At 38.4% G+C, this 22922-nt stretch overlaps 1 protein-coding gene across 1 annotated transcript in view; it reads left to right on the plus strand.

Moving 5' to 3' along the window:
• The window catches only part of LOC121372716 (sphingosine-1-phosphate phosphatase 2-like), a 30546-nt gene extending 17611 nt beyond the window's left edge, over positions 1–12935 (plus strand). Inside the window, exons 2-3 of the mRNA XM_041499192.1 lie at positions 3325–3414; positions 10962–12935. Coding sequence (XP_041355126.1) covers positions 3325–3414; positions 10962–11531 — 660 coding nt within the window. The 3' untranslated portion in view covers positions 11532–12935. The remainder of the gene's footprint in view (positions 1–3324; positions 3415–10961) is intronic.
• Positions 12936–22922: the final 9987 nt, after the last annotated feature.

The following is a 22922-nucleotide window of genomic DNA, read 5'->3' on the forward strand; positions in this document are numbered from 1 at the left end:
AGACAGAGACAGAGACAGAGACAGACAGACAGAGTGAGCTTGATGCACCACCCACACTATTCCTAAACTTATGCCGCTAGATAGAAATCGTTTCTATACACTCCCATTGTCGGGAGGATACATATCACTGTGTTTAATGTATCAGCTGTGGTACACTGGGACCAGAAAAAACCACTGCACATCTACAAACACTTGACCACTGAGCTAATATTGCCAACATTTCATAGGATTAGTTAATAAATATTGGAAGCACATCTATAGCACAAATGGCGATGCTTATGTTAAAAGTGTCCCCCTACATTTGACAATTACAAATTTTACATGGCAGACAAAAAATACAATTGATTTAAAACAACAAGTAGACAAATAAACAAGAGTGAGTGAGTGAGTGAGTGAGTGAGTGAGTGAGTGAGTGAGTGAGTGAGTGAGTGAGTGAGTGAGTGAGTGAGTGAGTGAGTGAGTGAGTGAGTGTGTGAGTGAGTGAGTGAGTGAGTGAGTGAGTGAGTGTGTGTGAGTGTGTGAGTGTGAGTGAGTGTGAGTGTGACAGTGACAGTGAGTGAGTATATCATTTCCAAGTAAAAGTGTTTTATAGTTTAGGTTGGAATAGGCAGATAGAAATTGTCTACATTGTCTGTCATTGATTGGACACTGGAGTAAGAAATGTTCAGAATTGTCAATAGGATGGCCACAGACAGACTGGATTGTCTGAGATAAAATGTGTAAATTTATGTCCGTTAAGGTCGCTAATATTTAGGTGAAGACGACAGTGTAATATTTCAGATTGCCTCTCACAAGTGTAGAAATATGATGGAATTTTTAATTTCACTTGCATTTAAATGTTTTTTTAAAGCAGCTTATGGATAAATAATTTCTAGTATTCATCAGTAATTTGTTCCATACTTTAACTCCTGAAGGAAACAAAGAATCAGAAAATAATTTGTTGAAGTTATTGCTCCTCAATAACATTTCTTATTTTGTTTTTTAACCTTCCTAAGGTCAACAATAGTCACTCTTCACACCCTTGTTTTGGCTTTATACACAATAAATATAACATATCTCACCGTAATTTCACTTGAAATCCATATTTCGTAAAAGGTACAATTTTTTAATAACAAGATTTTCTTCAGACAGATCCATGTGCATTAATAATGTTCAAACAAAAAAATTTCAATAGCAATTTTGGCTTGGAATTTTTTCAGCGTTCTGAAAACGGAAACGTCATGTACCCAGTTTAGTGTTATTGTAAGGAGATGTAAAGTGATGTCATTGGAAAACTGACGTCATTCAAATTCAAAATTAGCTGTATTATTACAATGCTTCGCCACATTAAAATAAAAACTGGTCTACTAACTGTGACCCGTTAAAATTCTATAACCAGCAGACGACGTTGTTTACAGGTCGGTATGTTTTTATTTTTCATAATTCTGGACAAATATTAAGTTTAAATTTTAAAAGATGAAAGAAATAAAAAGTACCTTTTGTTAAATATATCATATCAAAAAATTACTGTTGGATATGTTCATTGTCTACGAAACCAACACAAGGGTGTGAAAAGTGACTGTCATCCACCATAATACTTTTAAGTTGTATGTTCTTCAAACCAATACTTTTAACACAACAGTGATATCAGTTTGTTGGCTTGATCAATACAAACCGTACAAAATGAACACATCTGTTTTTACTTCCTTGGTTACATGACGTAACACTGAGCTGTGTTGGCTTGGTTTCTAATGTCCTGGCTTACACATGGCTTAATGTATGCATTACTTTAATGTACTGGTGTAGGTTGTAATAGTAGTGCATGCCTTTATGTGCAACAAGGATATCACTTCATGTCAGGGCACGGAATAACAGCTTGCAAAAAAAAGAAGAAGAAAAAAAGAGTCAATTTTTTAGACCTAGCAAGTGAAATAGAAATTAATTAATGCACTAGCAGATAACCCCCACCCCACCAAATCACAGGATGCATGGATTTTCTCATCTGTTGTTTAGCTTGTGATTCAACTCTTATTTCGGTTCCATAATGCTCTAAAATATACTTTAGACCTAATGTCATATCATACTCATACCTCATCTTTTATTGTCCTATGTTCAGCTTCTGGCCATATTTTTTAGCAACACACACACACACACACACACACACACACACACTTAACAATAATGCATCTTGCTCACTTTTGTAATTGTTTTAGTACATGTACTTTTGTTATATCACTATTTGTCACTTGTGAATTCATCAGTGGACTGAATCAATGCATGAAGTAATGAGTGCTGTGAATACCACTGTGGTGTGAACAGAAACAAACACTTATATGTAGGTATCATGAGGAATTTGTCTACATCACGTTTTTTGTAATTGAGGGTTACCAGGAATTATGACTGACTGACTATTAATAAGTTCAGATATACCTGGTTTCTTCAAATGATTGCTTTCCTGTATTTATTGTACTACTCATGTATTTAAATGGTAACTTCCTTATCAACAGCTTTGTGCTTTCAACGTGATCTATAAATGGATTTTTGGAATTGTTGATGATATTATTAATGTTGTTGTTATTACATTTTTGTATTATTATTATTATTGTGTTCTTGTTTTTAAGTATGTATTTCTCATTTGTTAAATATTTGTGTGTGTGTGTGTGTGTGTGTTTTTCTAGCAGGAGGAGACTATAGGTTTTGTCTCCATTGTTTGTCTGTCTGTGTGTCCAACTGTCCAATGTAAAGTTTTCCAGACTTTTTTTCTTGCAATGCTTTAAAATATTGATCTGAATTTTTGTGTATAGCTTTATCATGTAGATGTACAGATCAAGTTTCGCTTTCATGGGGATTTGTCCATTTTTGACAGTTATGGCTCTTGAACTTGTGAGATATTGAAAATTTGTTGGGATTGGCAGGGAACATGTATTGCTTTTAAGGGTATTCACTTCTAGGAAATGGTAAAGAATTAAAACAGTAGGTATGTTTAATGGTAAGCCTTGTGGCTGTATATTGCCCATGTTATTTTGTAATATTGTGCATTGACCTTTTGGGACATGGGTGTATAGGGCAAGAAACAGCTGGAGTGAATCGGTTAATGACCCAGCTGTTCGGACCGGTACTACAGCCAGATGTGGTCATACAGCAAAAAACTGAGATGGAAATGTTCTCAATTTTGGAGTGAAAATAAATGCTTATATAATGTATGTTCGCAATAGTGTATCTTGTTAGTGCCAACGAGAACCCATTCTGTTGGCAATCTTCATTTGAAGTTGGGCAATTTAACAGTACTCCCAGAATGCTTGTATGTTGGACACATTTTTAATTTTGGTTGTTTTGTTGTTTCAGTACCCGCTTGTGCTGGGAGTCGTCGTAGCATGCACCTGGTGTCTTCTCGTCTGTCTCAGTCGCATCTATCTTGGCATGCACAACATTCTGGTAAGACAGTAACAAACATGTCCAACGATTCCACCAATATGAATCCTTCTTCTTGTTAAGATCACATTCTGACATTACTGTTGTTTTTTAAATCATAATGTATTGCATCATTTTAATATTTTTATTGTAATAGCATGATAGTCTTATTCAACTTACCGTACTAGCACAACAACAATGCTATACGACCCTGAGTTATAACCTCCACTGCAGAATTATCTCCCCTTGCCGGATGTATAACCTACACCCGCACATGGGTAGACCATATATCCTCGTTTTTTGATTCTGCAGTCCTCGGGCTCCAACCGGTTGGTTGTGTGTGCCGAGGGGGGTTGTCTTAAACGACTGCCCCAGTTTGATCAGCATTTGTTATGTCGTTCTTGTTGTTTTGAACGCCAGTGTCATATCTGTGTAAATTGGTCCCCCTCCACGTGGGGGAAGGCTAAGAAGCTGTCAAAAGACGCCGAGCAAAAGAGGATGATTAGACATGAATGGGACGTGCGAAGCACAGTGGCAACCTCCGGGGTTGTGCTCCATACCGATTTGCCGGCGGTCGGCAAGTCGGTGTCCAGTTCAAAGAGCTCGCGGACAAGTGGTAGGCGCAAGGGCGCCTCCTCGTCTGTTCGCCATCTTCATGGTGATACCAGTAAACCCGAAGCGCCGCTTGGCGTGGAGGGGGCGCTGTTGCTCCCTGTTTCGGCTGAAGCAGGGAAGGTTTCTTCCAGGTCGGGCTCCGTTCGACCTGGGGATTTGGTTTTGCCTCCGTCGGTGGAGGCGGCGCCGGTTACGGTTGTAACGGGGACGTCAGTCGGAGGGAGTGCTGTCGTGGCATCTTGCTGATGGGGGCAGGGTTATTGGTCCTTCTGTGGAGGGGTCGATTAGCTCTAGAATGAAGTCCGCTTCGCGGCGCCGTTTGGCTCACCAGATTTCTGGTGCAGGGTTGGTCGTGGCGTTCGAGGGCGCCATTTCGGCCAACGCGTCTTTCGGTGATCGAGCCACTTTGCGAAGTCTTACAACGTTGTCTCGGTCACGGAGCCAGGTGGCGTTGTTTCGGCTGCGACGCCAGTAGGCGTCCCTTCTGTTGTTGGGGAGCCTGTACAGCGTCATCAACTTTTAGATCGTTCGCATGTGGCTACGTCAACTGGGTTGGCTAATCCACATGTGGTACGTTGGTTCAGAATTCGGCGCAGAATTCGTATGTGTACGAATTTCCTGACGGTCCGGTTCAACCGACACCATCAGTCCCGTTGTTTGTTTCGGCAGGGATCAGGGAAACTGCAGCTTTCTTGGGTGCGCCTGTGTCTACACCGATGGTCAATCCGGACCTGTCAGATCGGGGTAGAGGTTCCAGGCGTTATCCCTCGACTGCGTGGGCGGAACCTTTCGTTCAGGGTCCTATGGTTCCGGGTCGCCCTCAGGGGCAGACTCGGGGGGACTATGTTTCTCTTTTTGAGAATTTCATGGCCTGGCTAGGGGAATCGCCTCCACCAGTCCCTCCACCAGTCCCTCCATCGCCGGGGTTTCCAGCAAGACCGGGGTTGGACCAGTTTGCAGATTCGGCCGGTCCGCATCATCCTGCCCATGCAGTTTCGTTTCCGTTACGGTCAGCGCATGGCGCATCGTTTGAAAAAATTTCTTCTTCGGAAGACGATTTTCCCACCGAATTAGTGTGTGGTTCAGGGGAAGGGTCGGCACCAGGTTCGGTGCTTGACGAGATTCCCAATTTGGCTGATGGTACGCCAGACGGCGATTATGATTACCAGGCGGTTCTTGGTTTTGTACGGGAACAGGTCCGACTGGTGTGCGCGGATGCAATTCCGTCGGAGGAGGCTGTTCAGTCTTACAAGGGTGTTTCGTTTGGAAACCGGCCTTTAGCGACGGACGCTCCGCGGCCGTTAGCGCACGAGGCGCATGAATCTCTTGCAGAGATTGATGCTTTGTTTGCGGGTAGCGATCATATTTTGGGGGCGGTGGTGGAAGAGTTTCCGGCAGCGTTAGCTACCAGGAAACTGTTGTCAGCGGCGAAGGTTTTGTACACGTCTTCGTATAAGACATTGGGAGCTTCCTTCCTTTCACATCCAGCGGTCGTTTCCGCTAGGGTGAAGGCAGACTGCCACCCATCTCCTAATGTCAGTGTGCCACTCGCGGATTTAGAGACTTTGGAGAGGTTATGTAAACTTCTTTTTCAAGTCAATAACCATTTAGGTACGTTCCTATTTGGGTTAGATAAAGCAGTCACGGGTTTTCCACCGATGGCTAAGGGTTGTTTGTTGGCGGCTTCTAAAGCCTCTCATCACGTCGCTCAGCTTGCTGGGCGTGTTTTTGCCAACAGTCTACTTCTGCGTCGGGATCACTACCTGGCGGGACTAAGAGCGACGGGTGTAGTTAAAACCTACTTTCGTAGTCGCTCAGTAAGGGAAACCTTACTTTTTGGGACCAATTTTAACTTGGTCATGGACCAAGAAGCGGCGAAATTCGTCCCTGCTGCTCCGTCCCGAACTGCTCATAAGCGCCAGGCGGCATCTACTTTTAAGCCTCCACCTGTTAAGAAATCGACTTTTCTTGACAGTTATCAGATCCCTGTGGTGTCTTGATTCGGGCGTGCAGTCTGGTAATACCCGTGGTTCATCGAAACAGGGACGTTTTCGGGGGAAGCCGGCACGTTTTCGTGGTTCCGCTCGGGGCAAGGCCGGGATGAGGGTGCGTGGACAATCGACATCTGCTTACGGAGGTTCCGTTAGCAGATCTTCCTGTGGGGGGCAGATTGCGCCATTTTGTTCAGAATTCCGTTTTCTTGACCCCCTCCACTGACGTCCTCTCCCCTGGTTACCTGCAGTACCGCCTGTCGACAAACGAGTACTGGTGGAGAAGATGGTTGTCGAGTTGCTCGACAAGAAAGCCATCCAGGAGGTGGATTTGGGCACTCCGGGATTTTATTCCCATCTGTTCTTCGCCCAGAAGAAGAATGGCGAGTGGCAACCAATTCTAAACCTGAAGCCGCTGAATTATTTCGTTATTCCATCTATGAAGATGGAGACGGTTCAGTCTGTTCGCGCTTAGGTGGGGGAATGGGCGGCGTCTATCGATTTGAAGGACGCTTACCTGCATGTTCCAATCCATCAGGATTTTTGGAAGTACTTGCGGTTCCTCTATGACGGCAGAGCTTATGAGTTTCAAGTTCTGCCATTCGGATTGGCCACAAGCCCTCACGTCTTTACTCTGGTAGTTGGGTATACGGATGCACAATTACCTGGACGATTGGTTAATTCCGGCGGCGTCACAGACGGCATGTCTCGTGGGCGTGGAGTTCGTGATCGACATGATTCTCCGAGTGGGGTTTATTCCCAATTGGATCAAGTCGGAATTAGTGCCAACGCAGGTTTTCACTTATCTCGGGATGGTTTTCAACCTTGTGGAGGCGTCCGTTCTTCGGACGGATTCGCGATTTCACAATTTCAGGACGTTGGCGCAACGTCTTCTGGTGGAGGAAAGTGCGTCGGTGCGCACGCTCCATGTGTTGATAGGCCATCTCGAATCGCTGGCGGCGCTGAATGTGCGGTTCAGACGGTGCAAGAGACCGCTTCAATGGCATTTGTCCCGAGTGTGGGATGGTCTCAGCTGGGATTTGGTGATACCATTGGGGCCTTGGTTCATTCTTCCGATCCAAGAGTGTCTAGTGGACAAGTGTATGTCCCAGGCCGTTCCTTTACACCCACTTTCTCCAGAGTTGGTCCTGTTTACTGATGCTTCCCTTGAGGGGTTCGGTGCACACCTTTTGGACCAACATCTGTCAGGGGTGTGGACTCCTTCAGAGAGAAGTCGTCACATCAACCTGCTGGAGATGGAAGCAGTGCGTCGCGCTTGTATCCATTTCAGGACTGTTATTCGACATCGTCTGATTTTGTTGAGGTCGGACAACACGTTGATTGTTGCGTACCTCAATCGGTGGGGAGGCACCAAATCCCTGTCATTGAGTCTTGCGGCTTTGGAGATTCTGGAATGGTGCGACGATTGGTGAGTGGTGTTATCGGCCAAACACATTCCTTCGTCCGCGAACGTCTTGGCGGACGCTTTGAGTCATCGTTCCCCGGTTCAGACGGAGTAGATGTTGCACCAGACGGTGGCTTATCGATTTCTTCAGTTGTGGGGGAGTCCTCAACTCAATATGTTTGCCACTCACCTGAACAGTCAGTTGCCAGTGTTTGTATCGCCGGTACCAGACCCACTGGCACTGGAGTACGATGTGTTGAGCATGGACTGGACGGGACTGGATTTTTACGCCTCTCTCTCCCCCCCCCCCTCCCCCCAGTTCTGCTTGGCTAAGTTCTGGCAAAGATCAGACAGCAATCTTGTCGTGTCACGCTCGTAGCCCCGAGTTGGACAGCTCAAGCCTGGTTTCCTCCGCTCCTGTCACTTTTAGTGCAGGAGCCGGTGCGGTTGCCGTTGATACCCGATCTGCTCAGTCAGAGACTGCGTCGGACAGAGTGGCATCTGAAGCCGGAGGTTTTCCGACTTCACGCATGGCGGTTGTCGGGGTTTCCCTCCGAAACCGAGGCTTTTCTAAACGGGTTGCTGAGCTTGTCTCCTCGTCGAAGCACCAGTCTACAGAGAGGGTCTACCAGTGTCACTGGCACGCTTGGGTTCATTGGGCGACTGAGAGGGACGTGGATTCCTTGTCGCCTACTGTTAATGATTTAGCTGAGTACTTTCTGGCTCTTGTCCAAGAAAGACAGCTGACGGTTCAAACGGTGAGAAGTCACTGGTCGTCCATTTTCACTACTCTGAGGCAGTGTGGACGTCAAGATTTCTCAACGAATCTCGTGTTGCATGACTTGCTTAAGTCGTTGCAAAACACGGTTGAGAAGCCTTCTATTTTGTCTAAATGGAATGTTTTTCTGGTTCTGCATGCACTCAAAGGCAAGCCCTACGAGCCTTTGAAATTCGCCAGTCTTCGTCATTTGACATGGAAAACTTTGTTTCTGGTCTCACTAGCGGCTTGCCGTCGTATTAGTGAGATTCATGCTTTTTTGCATGATTTGGTGGATTACAATACGGACGGGTCAGTTACATTACGTACTGATCCTGTTTTCGTGGCTAAGAACCAGGTGCCAGGGGAAGAGTTTCCTCCGGCTATTATTCAGTGTTTATCTCGTATGCTTTTTGCGGATAACTCTGATAGACTTCTTTGTCCGGTGCGGGCTTTGAAATTCTATTTGGAGCGTACTAGAAATCTCTGGCAAAACACTAAGAGACTGTTTATCTCTTTCACATGCCAACCAGGAGACATTACGAAGAATGCTTTGTCGAGATGGATTGCTGCAACCATCAAACTGGCATATGAGAAGGCGGGTGATCATGTTCTGCGGAATTTCTCCGTTCGACCTCATGAGATTCGGGCAATTTCTGCTTCCCTTAATATCCATGATTCTTTGGACATTTTCAAGGTCATGAGTGCGGGATTTTGGAAAGGTCGACACACGTTTGACTGGTTTCATTTCCGTAATATGGCTGTTGGTCCGGACGGAACTCGGCGGATTCAGTCAGTCATTGCAGGGCAGCAACTCATTTCGGAGCGCATGGCCACGAGTAGGGGGCGACCCTTATTTTGTCCGGTCGCTAGCGGCAGTCTTTCTGGGAGATAGTTCTCCAGCTCCTGTTTGGAGAGTGGGGGGTGGATGGTTGACTATCTGGGGCAGTCGAGTGTTTTTTACCATTACTTGGTGTGCGGGTTTCCTCACCTTGTTAACTTGGTTTACTTTTAATTGGGGTTGTAGTTCTTCAATTTAAAAGTAATTTTTGACATTTTATACCTCGTATGATGTGGGTTGCTTTTTCACTGTATCATTACTTGAGACGAACACTACTGGTTGAATGGGTAAGTCCTCCTTGTTTTCTTACCTCCTCCCGTTAATGTTAAATTCTCGTGCTTTAACGGTGTTATATCACGTTTGTTATAGCATTGTTGTTGTGCTAGTACGGTAAGTTGAATAAGACTATTAGAAAATTTGTTTCTAATTTTCATTATTATTCATACTTACCTAGTACTAGCACAACAAGAACCGTTACCTCCCACCCGCCCCTAGAGAGGTCTTTTTTTATTCAGTCATTCTGGACTTTGAATCGATAACGAGGATATACGGTCTACCCATGCGCGGGTGTAGGTTATACATCTGACAAGGGGAGATAATTCTGCAGTGGAGGTTATAACTCAGGGTTGTATAGCATTGTTGTTGTGCTAGTACTAGGTAAGTATGAATAATAATGAAAATTAGAAACAAATTTTCTAATATATAGCAAGAAACTATTTTGACAATTCACGAAACAGAAAAATTCTAACATATGTACAGTATAGTATATCAGATTCTCTACTGTGTTACATTTACAGTCTGTACCATCTGTATTATGTCCTATTTACAGTACGTTTCCTATTTACAGTACGTTCCATCTGTATTGTGTCCTATTTACAGTACGTTTCCTATTTACAGTACGTTTCCTATTTACAGTACGTTCTATCTGTATTGTGTCCTATTTACAGTACGTTTCCTATTTACAGTACGTTTCCTATTTACAGTACGTTCCATCTGTATTGTGTCCTATTTACAGTACTTTTCCTATTTACAGTACGTTTCCTATTTACAGTCTGTCCCATCTGTATTGTATCCCATTTACAGTTTATTCTATCTGTATTGTGTTACATTACAGTACTTCCATCTGTATTGTGTCCTATTTACAGTACGTTTCCTATTTACAGTACGTTCCATCTGTATTGTGTCCCTATTTACAGTACGTTTCATCTGTATTGTGTCCTATTTACAGTACTTTCCATCTGTATTGTGTCCTATTTACAGTACGTTCCATCTGTATTGTGTCCTATTTACAGTACGTTCCTTCTGTATTGTGTCCTATTTACAGTACGTTCCATCTGTATTGTGTCCTATTTACAGTAAGTTCTATCTGTATTGTTTCCTATTTACAGTAAGTTCCATCTGTATTGTGTCCTATTTACAGTATGTTCCATCTGTATTGTGTTACATTTGCGGTGCATTTCATCTGTATTGTATCCTATTTACAGTATGTTCCATCTGTATTGTGTCCTATTAACAGTAAGTTCCATCTGCATTGTGTCCTATTTACAGTACGTTCCATCTGTATTGTTTCCTATTTACAGTACGTTCCGTCTGTATTGTGTCCTATTTACAGTAAGTTCCATCTGTATTGTGTCCTATTTACAGTACGTTCCATCTGTATTGTGTCCTATTTACAGTACGTTCCATCTGTATTGTGTCCTATTTACAGTACGTTCCATCTGTATTGTGTTGCATTTGCGGTGCATTTCATCTGTATTGTATCCTATTTACAGTATGTTCCATCTGTATTGTGTCCTATTTACAGTATGTTCCATCTGTATTGTCCTATTTACAGTACGTTCCATCTGTATTGGGCCATTTCTCGTTCCAGCCAGTGCTCCACAACTGGTGTAACAAAGACTGTGGTATGTACTATCCTGTCTATGTACTATAATGAACGACTATGTTGTGATATATTTGCAGGACGTGCTGGTTGGCGTGGTGTTTGCAGTGGTGATGATGTTCCTCATCATGCCGTACCTCGACGTGATGGACCGCTTCCTGCTGACGAACCCGATGGCTCCGTTCTTCATCCTGTCTGCACCGGTCATCATCACGTTCGTGTACCCGAAACTCGACACGTGGAGCACGGCACGTGGTGACACCACCGGCATCGTCTCCATCTGCGCTGGCTGCTACTTCGGCTCCTGGCTCAACTACGCACAGGGCTTCATGTCGCCGTCCGACATCCTACCCCCCTACCCGCTAACCTACCTGCAGGTGGAAGTCATAGTGTATTCATTCATCAGGCTGGTCGTCGGCTTGGTGCAATCCGTGGCAGGCTTGTATTTCCTCAAGTTCGTCACATATGCAGCGCTCTGCTACATCTTTAAGCTGGATTCGAAGGACCCGAAAACAAAGCAGAAGTTGATCGTAGAACTGCCATATAAATATATTACAAATTTTGTCGTTTCGTTTAACACAGTGTACACCACACCTTTGACATTCTGCTTGCTAGGTATACAGCGGCTTTCGTACTATTCCGAAATTTAATGTTGTCTTTAGGCCAGGTAGATGTTTACATGACCTATAGAGGTTGCAGGCACAAATAGTGCAAACATATTTAAACAGAATTAGCACACAAATTATAGCAGTGCTAGTTTAATTCGGATATGCCGGGATAATAATAAAAAAATATATATGCAAAATTATTTTTATTCAGAAGATTATACTCTGTTTTAATGAGTGAATTTTATTTTATTTTTATTTTTTTGCCCCATGTGTGTGATTAAATATATACATGTATATATATTTTATATATAACTATAAGTTCAGGGGTTTCGGTGTGTCTTCTTTTTTCACATTTGAAGCACCTGCACAGACATAATAATTCTGCATTTTGGTAGATGATTGTAATAAACCATTTGACATTAAATGTGTCATTTTCTTGTAGCATATGAAGAGTTTAGGCGCAAAACGCGATATATCCATTTTTCATTTTCAGTAAAAGTGATTTTTTAAATTGGCGTATATAGCTTTTTGAAAACAAAAAACGGGATTTACCTAATACAATTTCATAAGGATCAATCACGTTTTACTGCAAAACAGCGGGCCTACGATTGGCTTTAACTAAAAACTAGAAAGAAAATGGTTTATATCACGTTTCGCGCCTGAACTCTTCATATATAAATTTTAGAAGGCTTTATTTAATTCATTTGCTCAAGAGATGGGGTTTTTTCTTCTTCATAACATGTATTTTGTTGAGTATGTTTACTGGCCTGAACAATTGTGGGTTCTTTGTCATTATTATTCTCTGCTGACCGAAGGTCTGTTTCCACTCAAGCATTTTCGGTTTCACTTTCATGCGCCATTGCATTGAGAGTCCTGTCATCTGTTTCTGTTAAGGGGATTCGAAGGACCCGAAAACAAATGGATAGCACTCGCTGTCTGTTAATCATGAATATCTGACCTTAAAAGAAGACCTCCATTGGCTAAAAAAAACCCAAGTACATGTATGCTGTGTGAAACTCATCTTAATGCAATTTTTCACATTCAATGCATTTCACGCTGCATTAGCAAACTATAGCAGCAACCTCACCAATGCGTATTTATGCATTTTCAAGTGCTTAAGTGGAAATAGACCTTTATAAACATTATTTTGTGACTTGTTCTTTCGCTTATCCCTCCCTTTATAGTTTTTGTACCAGGATGTAAACAAATTATTTGTTCATACATTCATTCACTCATTTATTCATTCATTACTTCGTTCATTCAATCATTCATTCTATTTATGTACTGTCTTTAATTGCTAATTAGTTTCATCTTCAATGCCTGAAGGATAAATTACTGTTCGAATGATGGCGTCTCTTCCACATTGTATGCACTGAAGATATATTTGAAACAATAGGGTCATGATATAGCCCGTTGTTTGAATAATACAGACGGTATATCCTGTTATCTGTGTTGTTTTTATATTGTTCATGCTCTTGTGCCAATATATAGCTTCATGCATTTTTCATAATTTTCTTAAAACTTGTTTTGTTGAGGCTTGTTTACATTGCTGTTTGTTGACTGCAGAGCACTTTTAAAATTCTGCCTTAATTTATCAAGTTGCTGGCTGTTACACATTTGTGTTCAATAATATTTTTTTATTTGTTAGGATTAAAAGTGAAAATATACTGACGTTACCCTTTTAAATATTTGCTTTAACCCAATCTGTTTAGCGATGAATATGTAGGTACATATGTGGTATGATTTGATTGTTGGGATTGCCTTAAATTATTCATTATCCAGGTGTAAAATAAATTGTAAAAGAAATAGAGAAATAAAACTTATGTCAAAGGCACAGACCCTAGTTTTAGCCTGTGAAAATGGACAGTAAGTTTAGTTGATCTACAAACCTGCAAAACATTTGGATACGGTTATAACTGAGAAAAACTGAAGTTTGTGATGTTTAAATCTGAAAATATCATCTAAAAATAGACTAGAGCCTGTCTTGATAACCCTTAGTCCTCCAGACGAATGTGTGCTTTTAGAATTATGAAAAATGTATTTTGGGTTATTACAAAAACCTGGATAACCAGAACCACTTCAGCTGTACGAAAATGAATATTTAAATAATAAAATGTAAGTACTTCTAATTTAATTATTAAAAATAGCTTTACTGGTGAAAAATATGTCATAGTGTTTAAAAACTAGGGTCTGTCCCTTAAAAGGAAGCAAGTTAAAACAATTTTCACCATAACAAACAGTATTGTTTTCCAGTTGAGTCGAGGATTGTAAGCAGCATAAAAGAATCATAACCCATTCATTTTAAACATTCTGGTTTGATTTTTGTTACTTGAAATGACACTGACTACTCATGCTTTTGCTGCCAAGTACAGTGTGGGTTATTTTAAAACAAACTAATAAATAATTCATAATGGCAGGCTGAAAACAAGGTGGGATTATTTGACAATGAACTAAATGAGGGTAGGATAATTTATTTTTAAGTTATTGAGGGTACTGTAAAGTTATTTCTACAGACTGAAACAAGGGCAGGATAATTTTTAAAGCCTGTAACAAACAATGATTCATGAGTAGCTGCATTGTGATGGAGACTGGAGAAATAAAATTGTGCATTTATTCATCTGTGGGGATTGTGCAACTAAAAGATCCCTTGCTGCTAATCGAAAAGAGTAGCCGATGAAGTGGTGACAGTGTGTTTCCTCTGTGTTGAGTGCGTCGTTAAATAAAACATTTCTTTTTTTCTTTCTTTTTTTTATTCAGCTGTGATGTTGGTTTGGTGTGGTTTGACATTTTCCTCCTCTCATATGATGCTATGCAAGTACATGTATACTACAGCTTTTACCAACTAATTTCCATTGTATTCTTTAGAGCTGGGCGGTATACCGTATATACCGTTCGGTATCGGTATTATGTCAATACCGATTTACCGTACCGAGCAAATTTCAAAATATCGAAATTTCGGTATTAAAAAATATTTCCCGGAAAGCACTAATACTACATCTGACGAACGTAAACTGGGTTGGTATAAATCAGACGAGAGCCTTGTGTATGAATTTCATTGTATTTAGATGAAATTAGCGGGTGAGCCATAACACAGGCATGCATTTAAAGCCGAATATACCGAAAATACTGCTCGATATCGGTATCGTGTTCATACCGAATACCGTACCGATACCGAGGTAAATCACCCCCAAAATACCGATATCGATACCGAACCTCAAATTTCAATACCGCCCAGCTCTAGTATTCTTAACTGTTGTCACTTCACACTTGATGGAAGCAGATGTTTTGAATTGGTATTATTATACTAGAAGATAAATGCATGTACATATGGTGTCATCTTAATATGGCTTTGTGTCCTACATGCAGTCAAGACTTTCTGCCCTGGACCCAGACCCAGACAATGTGATGCCAGAAGATGTAGCCAGGATGTACATGCTTGAACCATGGATATAGGCATGGAAAAATGGAAAATTTACTTATTTTGATCTGCAACACAATTGGGAGGGGAGGGGGGAGCATGTATGTTCGCTATGGAAATTCGTTGCTGGTGCTGAAAGATAAATATTCCATTAAAAAAATGTTGACTTAATTTACATAAGTTTCCAACTGGTAATGGAATTTGCTACTAATACAACCAGAACATTGTCTGTAGTTATATTATCATGTTATTTCAGGCCCAACTCAAATTTTGGCAACTTACATCATATCTTTTGAAAAAAAACTAATACAACACATAACACCCGCCCAATGTGTAGGTTTATGTGTATATTTTGTCATGAACAGAAAGAAAATATAAATTAAATGTTGATGTGTGTCAGTATGTGTGAGTGCATGTTATTTATAAATAAGGCATTGTGGGTAATTATGTAGTGTGTATGCTACACTTGTATCGAGGCTATTGATTTTCATTGCTGACAAAATCAAATAAAGTGAAATAATGTAGCATCAGTATTTTATGATCTGCGATATGGCTTCAACTTGCATAATAATTAATGTTACACAATTGTTGATGTGTGTGAAAGCTAACACATATAGAACAAGGAGGTTGCATTTTTAAAATGATGTAATAACGTGGTTAACATCTAATGTTGTTACCTGTGCGTTTTCAAAATGATATAATACCATGGTTAACATCTAATGTTGTTACCTGTGTGTTTTCAAAATGATATAATACCATGGTTAACATCTATTAGTACTGTTACCTGTGTGTTTTCATTATGATATAATACCATGGTTAACATCTAGTGTTGTTGCCTGTGTGTTTATAAAATGGTATAATACCATGGTTAACATCTAGTGTTGTTACCTGTGTGTTTATAAAATGGTATAATACCATGGTAAACATCTATTAGTATTGTTACCTGTGCTGACTTCATTAACTTCAATGATCTTTTTCCTTTATTAATGGGATGCATGCAAACTTCTCATTAATCAGTCCGTTAGCTTTTCATGATAAAAAACCCCAGATCTAATAAATCTTAACAGTATAATAACTAAAGGCTTGGTTTATGAGAAAAAATAACTTTGAAAATGTCAAGAGTTAATTGGCATGTACTTGAGAGATGGATGTTTTAAATATTTAATGAAGGTAATGGCTTTTATACATGGAAAACCTAACACTTTAAAAAAAGACTCTTCTTAGTTTGCTGCTATGGTAACATGCTGTTGACAGGGGCTTTTAAATGACTGTAGTTACACAGTAGTCGTATACTATACACTAAAGTACTCTTATAATGAACCGGAAGGGACCATGATAGTTGGTTCTTTATAGCAGTAGTTTGTTGTACACATTTGCATAAGTTAGTTATTAATGTATAGAGAGATAAAATGGGACTTTACGATGAGTTTGTTCAATGCATTAGTTCTAAGCATGTTCGTTTTAAATGTACTTTACTGTATTTTGTATATTCATTTAGAACAATGGCGGGACATAGCCCAGTTGTAAAGTGCTCGCTGGATGCGCGGTCGGTCTGGGATCAATCCCCATCAGTGGACCTATACGGCTATTTCTCGTTCCAGCCAGTGCACCACGACTGGCATATCAAAAGGCTGTGGTATGTACTACCCTGTTTGTGGGATGGTGTATATAAAAGATCCCTTGCTGGTAATCCAAAAGAGTAAGCCAATGCACCACGACTGGTACATCAAAGGCTGTGGTATGTGCTATCCTGTCTATGGGATGGTGCATATAAAAGATCCTTTGCTGCTAGTTGAAAAGAGTAGCCAATGAAGTGGCGACAGCGGGTTTCCTCTCTCAATATCTTTGTGGTCTGATGCCATATAACCGTAAATAATATGTGTTGAGTGTGTCGTTAAATAAAACATTTCCTTCCTTCCTTCCAAAAGAGCTCATGAAGTGGCGACAGCGGGTTTCTTCTCTCAATATCTGTGTGGTCCTTAATCATATTTCTGATGCCATATAATCGTAAATAAAATGTGTTGAGTGTGTCGTTAAATAAAACTTTTCCTTCCTTCTTCATTTAGAATATCAATGTGTGTATACACGTTAGTTTCTGGTCCTAATGTTTACAGTACCTTATATTGGATTTCATCTCCCAATAAAGTACATACAAAAAAACATATTTATTAGGAAGTAAAATAAAGTTTGAGGTACTACAAATATTAGCATGACCAGAAACACATTGCATATAAAAAATAAAAAAAACTTGGTATTCTAAACAAGAAAATGTATTTAAAATTAAATTTTAGATATCAGAAAAGTAATTAGTCACACATATTTTAAAATGGCAGCAAATGCAGGACAGTACCTTTGAAGTAAGAATGAATAATTGCTGTGACAGATATATTTAATATTTTAATAAGATGGCAAAAATTATACATCTATACCAGGTCGGTATGTTGTTTTTATTAATATTTAATGTGTCAGTTATAATGGTTGGTAGTGTTTAAGTGAACAGGGTAATAAAGCTTGTTCAGTTACAGATCAAGTGAATACATGTTTATGTTACCAGTACTTTCATCAAAACCAGTGCTCATTGAACAAAGATTATAAGATTCGAGTGGAACCACAGATTTCCTTTCTGTGAACATGATTTTCAATCATAGGTGTTCTCAGATTGGCTATTTGAATTGTCTTACAATTTCAGACATTTTTCTACAAAATACTATATGGTTACGGATACAAATACCAATACAGCCCCTCTGTCATTATTTTAAGAGTGAAGTGAATAAAATCTCATTCATTGGCTAATAGAGAACATTATTTATTATATTCTGTTGAAACATTCAATGAAATGCATCAAAGTTTTACATATTAAACTACTCACTTGGAATGACAAAACACAATAAACATTAATTATTTACAAGATCAACAACAAAATTGTGTACATTATATGGTTGACATAATAACAGAACAAGACATTTTAAAAACATTAATTTTGCAGAGCTACATTACAAAATCACTAATTTGTCCTATACATGTAGGTCATCATACAATGTGGCTGAAATAATAGCTTTTCCCCTTAATTTTTATGGTCTGCAGGATAAAGATAATAACTAGTTAATGATGTCGGATATCTGCTTTATCCTGTTCAGGCCGAATGAGAAAGTCCGCTTGGCAGAGCCTCACAGAATTTCCCATTCTTACGTTTACAGAATAAAGCAGATATCCAATGTCATTAACTAGTTATTCTCTCTCTCTCTATATATATATATGTATTTAAAATGAGAAGTGCTAAAGTGTTACTTTTGTACTGCAGAATATTTAACACTAAAATAATTTGCCCAAATTGAATATAAATTGATGTTGTTTCCTTTAAAAGTTGGGTATCATTTGGTCATACTACATCCTAATGGAAAGTTATTACTATAAACTAATGTTGTTGTCATGACTAAATATACATTAAATTTTTAATTGTAATACTACAAAATGTAAAATGCTGGATTAAATAACATAATTTAACTGCATGTAGAAAGATATAAAATAATGGCATATTAAATTTTGTAATTTAATAAGTATATATAAAAAAAGTTTTGTTATAAACTGTATGCTAAACATCAATTTTCATTGTTATGTTGTTCATTTTTTTGTTTTATGGGATAGGCTAATTGAATATATATTTTTTTAATTCATTTTTATATTGCCTTTCCGTTCTGAATTTGAAATCCATGCACTCGTCATCCATGTGAGACGGGATATTGTAGTGTAATAGAGCACTGGCCCAAGTTGTGATGGGTCATACCACCAATCTCCCCATTTCAACAATGAATGTATTGAAGGCCATGGTATGTACTGTCCTGTATGTGGTAAACTTTTCTCTTAAGATGATATGTCGCAATTACCGAATGTTGACATCCAATAGCTGATGATTAATAAGTCAATGTTCTCTAGTGGTGTCGTTAAACAAAACAAACTATAAACAAGAAAAGTGCATTAAATATGTAATAGTAATCATTTAAAAGACTAATAGTCAGGAACTGTTACAATAGCAGCAAACTGAGGACAGTCTCTTTAATAAAATGTATAGATGTAGATAAATTGTTAAAATAGAAATTTAAAGTGCTTCATATGTGCCATAAGTTACAGTAATTAGGACAGTCATTGCATTTGTCATCAGAAATGTCATCCCCATGCATTCAGATCAGGAATTTAAAAAACATCGAAACAAGTCATATGTGCATATAATTGTCACAAATTTGTTTTACTGCATTATTCATGTACATTATATGCATATGTTAAATAAACCAAAGTAACATATTTTTCACATTTTTTAACATTATAAACTAGTGAATTGTTTCAGGTTTTGAAGTAAAATATTGTACATATTTCCATTACCATTCACTGGTAGTATACTTGTTCACCAAATGTTTATTATTAGTTACTCCATCATGGATAGGTGATGTGCTCAGTGGATGGAAATGAGTATACCAAACATATACTAAATTATATAGTGACAATCAAAAGAAAGTATACTGATTAAAAAAAACAAAAACAATTGTAAACACAACACAAAACACAAGTTGATGCAAGTGTTGTATTTCGAAAGTATAATCCTTTGGTGAATCCCCCTTCCTGAGTCAGGCCACCGATCTTATCGGAGGTCGGACTCTGGATGGGCGTGTTCGAAACCCTAGTGGTATATGGGCACATTAAACTAGTTATCTGTCTATCTTTGGTGAACTATGAATACTGTATGCACAACAGTTACCATCAAATATGTATATTGAATTTCTGACACAGCACTGTAAGGGTCAAATGTGCAATTTCACATACAAATGTCTCAGTATACTTTCTATTGACCATTAGTGTAGTAGTCACGGCTAGCAGACAATGTCACCAAATTAAAAATAAACTTGGCATATTTGAGCTAGTGCTGGGTGAGCAATGTCAGCAAATTATCTATTAAAACTTCAAAAATTACAAAAATGTTATTTTTAACAAAATAAATATTATTACATAAATTATTTCACCAAATAAAAATAAAATTCGTAGTTGACATATTTGGCGAGTTCTGGAGCTAGCCCTGGTAGTACTTGTATCATCTTGGTCTTCATCTTGTCATGTTAACACCAGTCTTGCATCATGTTAAAACCAGTCTTGCGTCATGTTAACAACAGTCTTGTGTCATGTTAACACCAGTCTTGCGTCTTGTTAAAACCAGTCTGGCACTTTGCTACCAATATTTTACTGCTAATTTCAAGTTGTGAATTTATAAAACTGTTACTGTATTGTTAACCTTGTGTTGAATAAACAAAACTCGTATAACTCACTAGGATTCCTACTAACACCAACAATGAACTTTAATTTAGGGCTGTTCCAGATTTTCATGAAGGGGAGGGGACACCATAATTACTTTATGCCTGGTGGGTCTACAAAATTTGTTTTGTGCATTCATGGAAATTAAATAAAATGATTATGTGGGTATATAAAGTTATTGACTCTGACATCCCCCCCACCCCACCCCACCCCCAATTAGATAAATTCTGAAACAGCGCTCTTAGTAGTTCTGCTTACATCTTTACTTAAAGGGAATTGTTAAAAGATTTGGGGACAAATTTAATGGTCTCTTTATTATGCATCTATCATCAAAACATTATTAACAAAAGGAGGGTGCCATCTACTGCCCGTTCCCAGCCATGTTAAAAGCATACATATATTTTATTACTTTCACCCATTATTGTTAACTGCATTTTATGTCTTGGAATAAACATAACATTTATTAAAAGTAAATCTGTTTTAGATGGGTTTATATGTAGATGCATATTGAGTTGATGTTTACCCGTAAACTGTTTATCTGTTCCCTTATAAATTACACTTCATTTCATTATCATACCAAACTACTGATAGTTCAATCTTTGTACATAGGAAATATAATTAGATAAAAACTCATGTTTACACACATCATTTCGTTTTCATACTTTTTTTTCATTAATTATACCATAGATGTTAGTTTTGTAGATTTAAGCATCAGCCTGTGATACAGCTCTTTTTGTTAAGTTGGTATAGTTTGGAATTCAGATGTTAATTAAACCATGGCATATAAAGATGGTCAGCTGGGATGCAGTAGCACGGTGGAAAGATTTATACTAGTGGTTCTAAATTAGAATACATACTGATTGAAGGAAATATGGGAACACATGATATTTGAGACCAAATTTAATTCACTATTAAAATAATTCTGCATTTATAAAATAAAATAAGAGAGATGTAATGTGGGACTAAATGTCCATGACATGATTAACGTCCTGATACAATGGGCGAGGATTCAGATAACATGCAGTATTTGCTGTTTCTGTTTAGGTCTTCCCTTATTTCTTTCAATCTGCATAGATTAATTCCCAGAATGCAGTGCACAATCCACATTATGATGCTAGTTCAACTGATTGCTATATTGTTCAGGTTTCTTACAGAAATGATCACATAGCATAGTTAGAATTATTTTTATTCATTTGTATTTGCCTTCCACACCCACCCCATATTTTCCCAGCTGTTCATATCTGGAATGGACCTCATATGCAGATTATTAATCATTTTATAATCGGGTTATTTGTTCCTCCTTTGACCTATATTCTTGTTGATATATTCTTTGTACTTGTAGGCTTTACAAACATTTTTTTCTGTTATTAAATGATAAAAAAAGAAATAACCAGTTTTTCATTATTACTCTGACAATTCATTTTAATCTGCCTACCCAGCCACTGACATTTTCATTTTAAAACGTGTCATTCTGTAACAATAGTTACAGTATATGTATATAATGATGCAAATAAAAATTGCCATTTCTTATGGTTACACTGGATATTTCTACTGTGTCGATCAAATCAGATTGATTTTTACATTGCACATTACAATCCTTTCAGTAAGAAAATGACTACAGCTACTTCTTGATTGCAAACTTTTTTTTTCTTGAAATTTATCCTAGGATAGATATAAACTTTATTTTTAAATATTGGTCACTATACAAAGGCCAAGTTGGAATCATCCCACACCAGCTCGCAGTTTGGTCAGTTTTCTACATGTAAGAGTCAACTTTCATAATACATTTAAAGTATATTTAACAGCTGCTATTACTAGAATTACCAACTTTTAATAGAAAGAAAATCTTAGTACATGGATCCAATTTAAAGTGTTTTTGTGTGAAAAAATATATTGATAGACTGGCCTGTAACTGTATAATGAATATTTTTAAAATTCTTAAATATCATATAAAAGATTAGATTTATAATTTATGTTTTGATGTGGGTTTTGGATTTATTGATTATCCTTTTCACACAAATATCCCGTAGTTTAATTATTCAAGCCTTTTTATTAACAACCTTGGAGTATAATCGTTTTAAATCCCCCCACCCACCCCCAAGGTTAAGATGGGGAATGACAAGCATAAAATGAAAAATAAAACTGTTTGGCAAATTGTAGATTGAGTGATTAGAATGTTAAAATAATCAGCTGGACCAGCAAATTAACCGAGCAATAAACTCTTTTGTATTTGCATTATAATTCATGTTGTTTGTTCGGAAAGAACATGTGTAACGGTAAACAATTATATTACCGTAGTTAATCTTTACATGTACAGGAAAGAACATGTAACAATATAGTTATATCAGTTAATCTTTACTTGTACAAGTTTCTGGTATATAGGCTCCAATACTTATGAGCTTTTTTGTTAACAGTTCTAGGATTTGATTTGCCAACTATGCACATATTTGTGATTGTGATAACAGTTCAATTTTCAAGATGTGTAGTACTGGCCAAACATGATCTTGTAAATATGGCCGTCCATTTATATACTCGCAGAAAAAAGTTCCATTGAGGCACATAAAATGGTTTCAAACAATCTGCAAAGTTTGTAAATGTTTGAAATCTGACAAAGATGATGACACATAGTCTCATGTTTATGAATGACCAACCAAGGCCATACCCTGATCAAAATCCGGGGTGGGTAGGAGGGGGTACTACTTTTGATAAACAAATGA

The sequence above is a fragment of the Gigantopelta aegis genome, chromosome 4 (genome assembly GCF_016097555.1).
Source record: "Gigantopelta aegis isolate Gae_Host chromosome 4, Gae_host_genome, whole genome shotgun sequence".
NCBI lineage: Eukaryota > Metazoa > Mollusca > Gastropoda > Neomphalida > Peltospiridae > Gigantopelta > Gigantopelta aegis.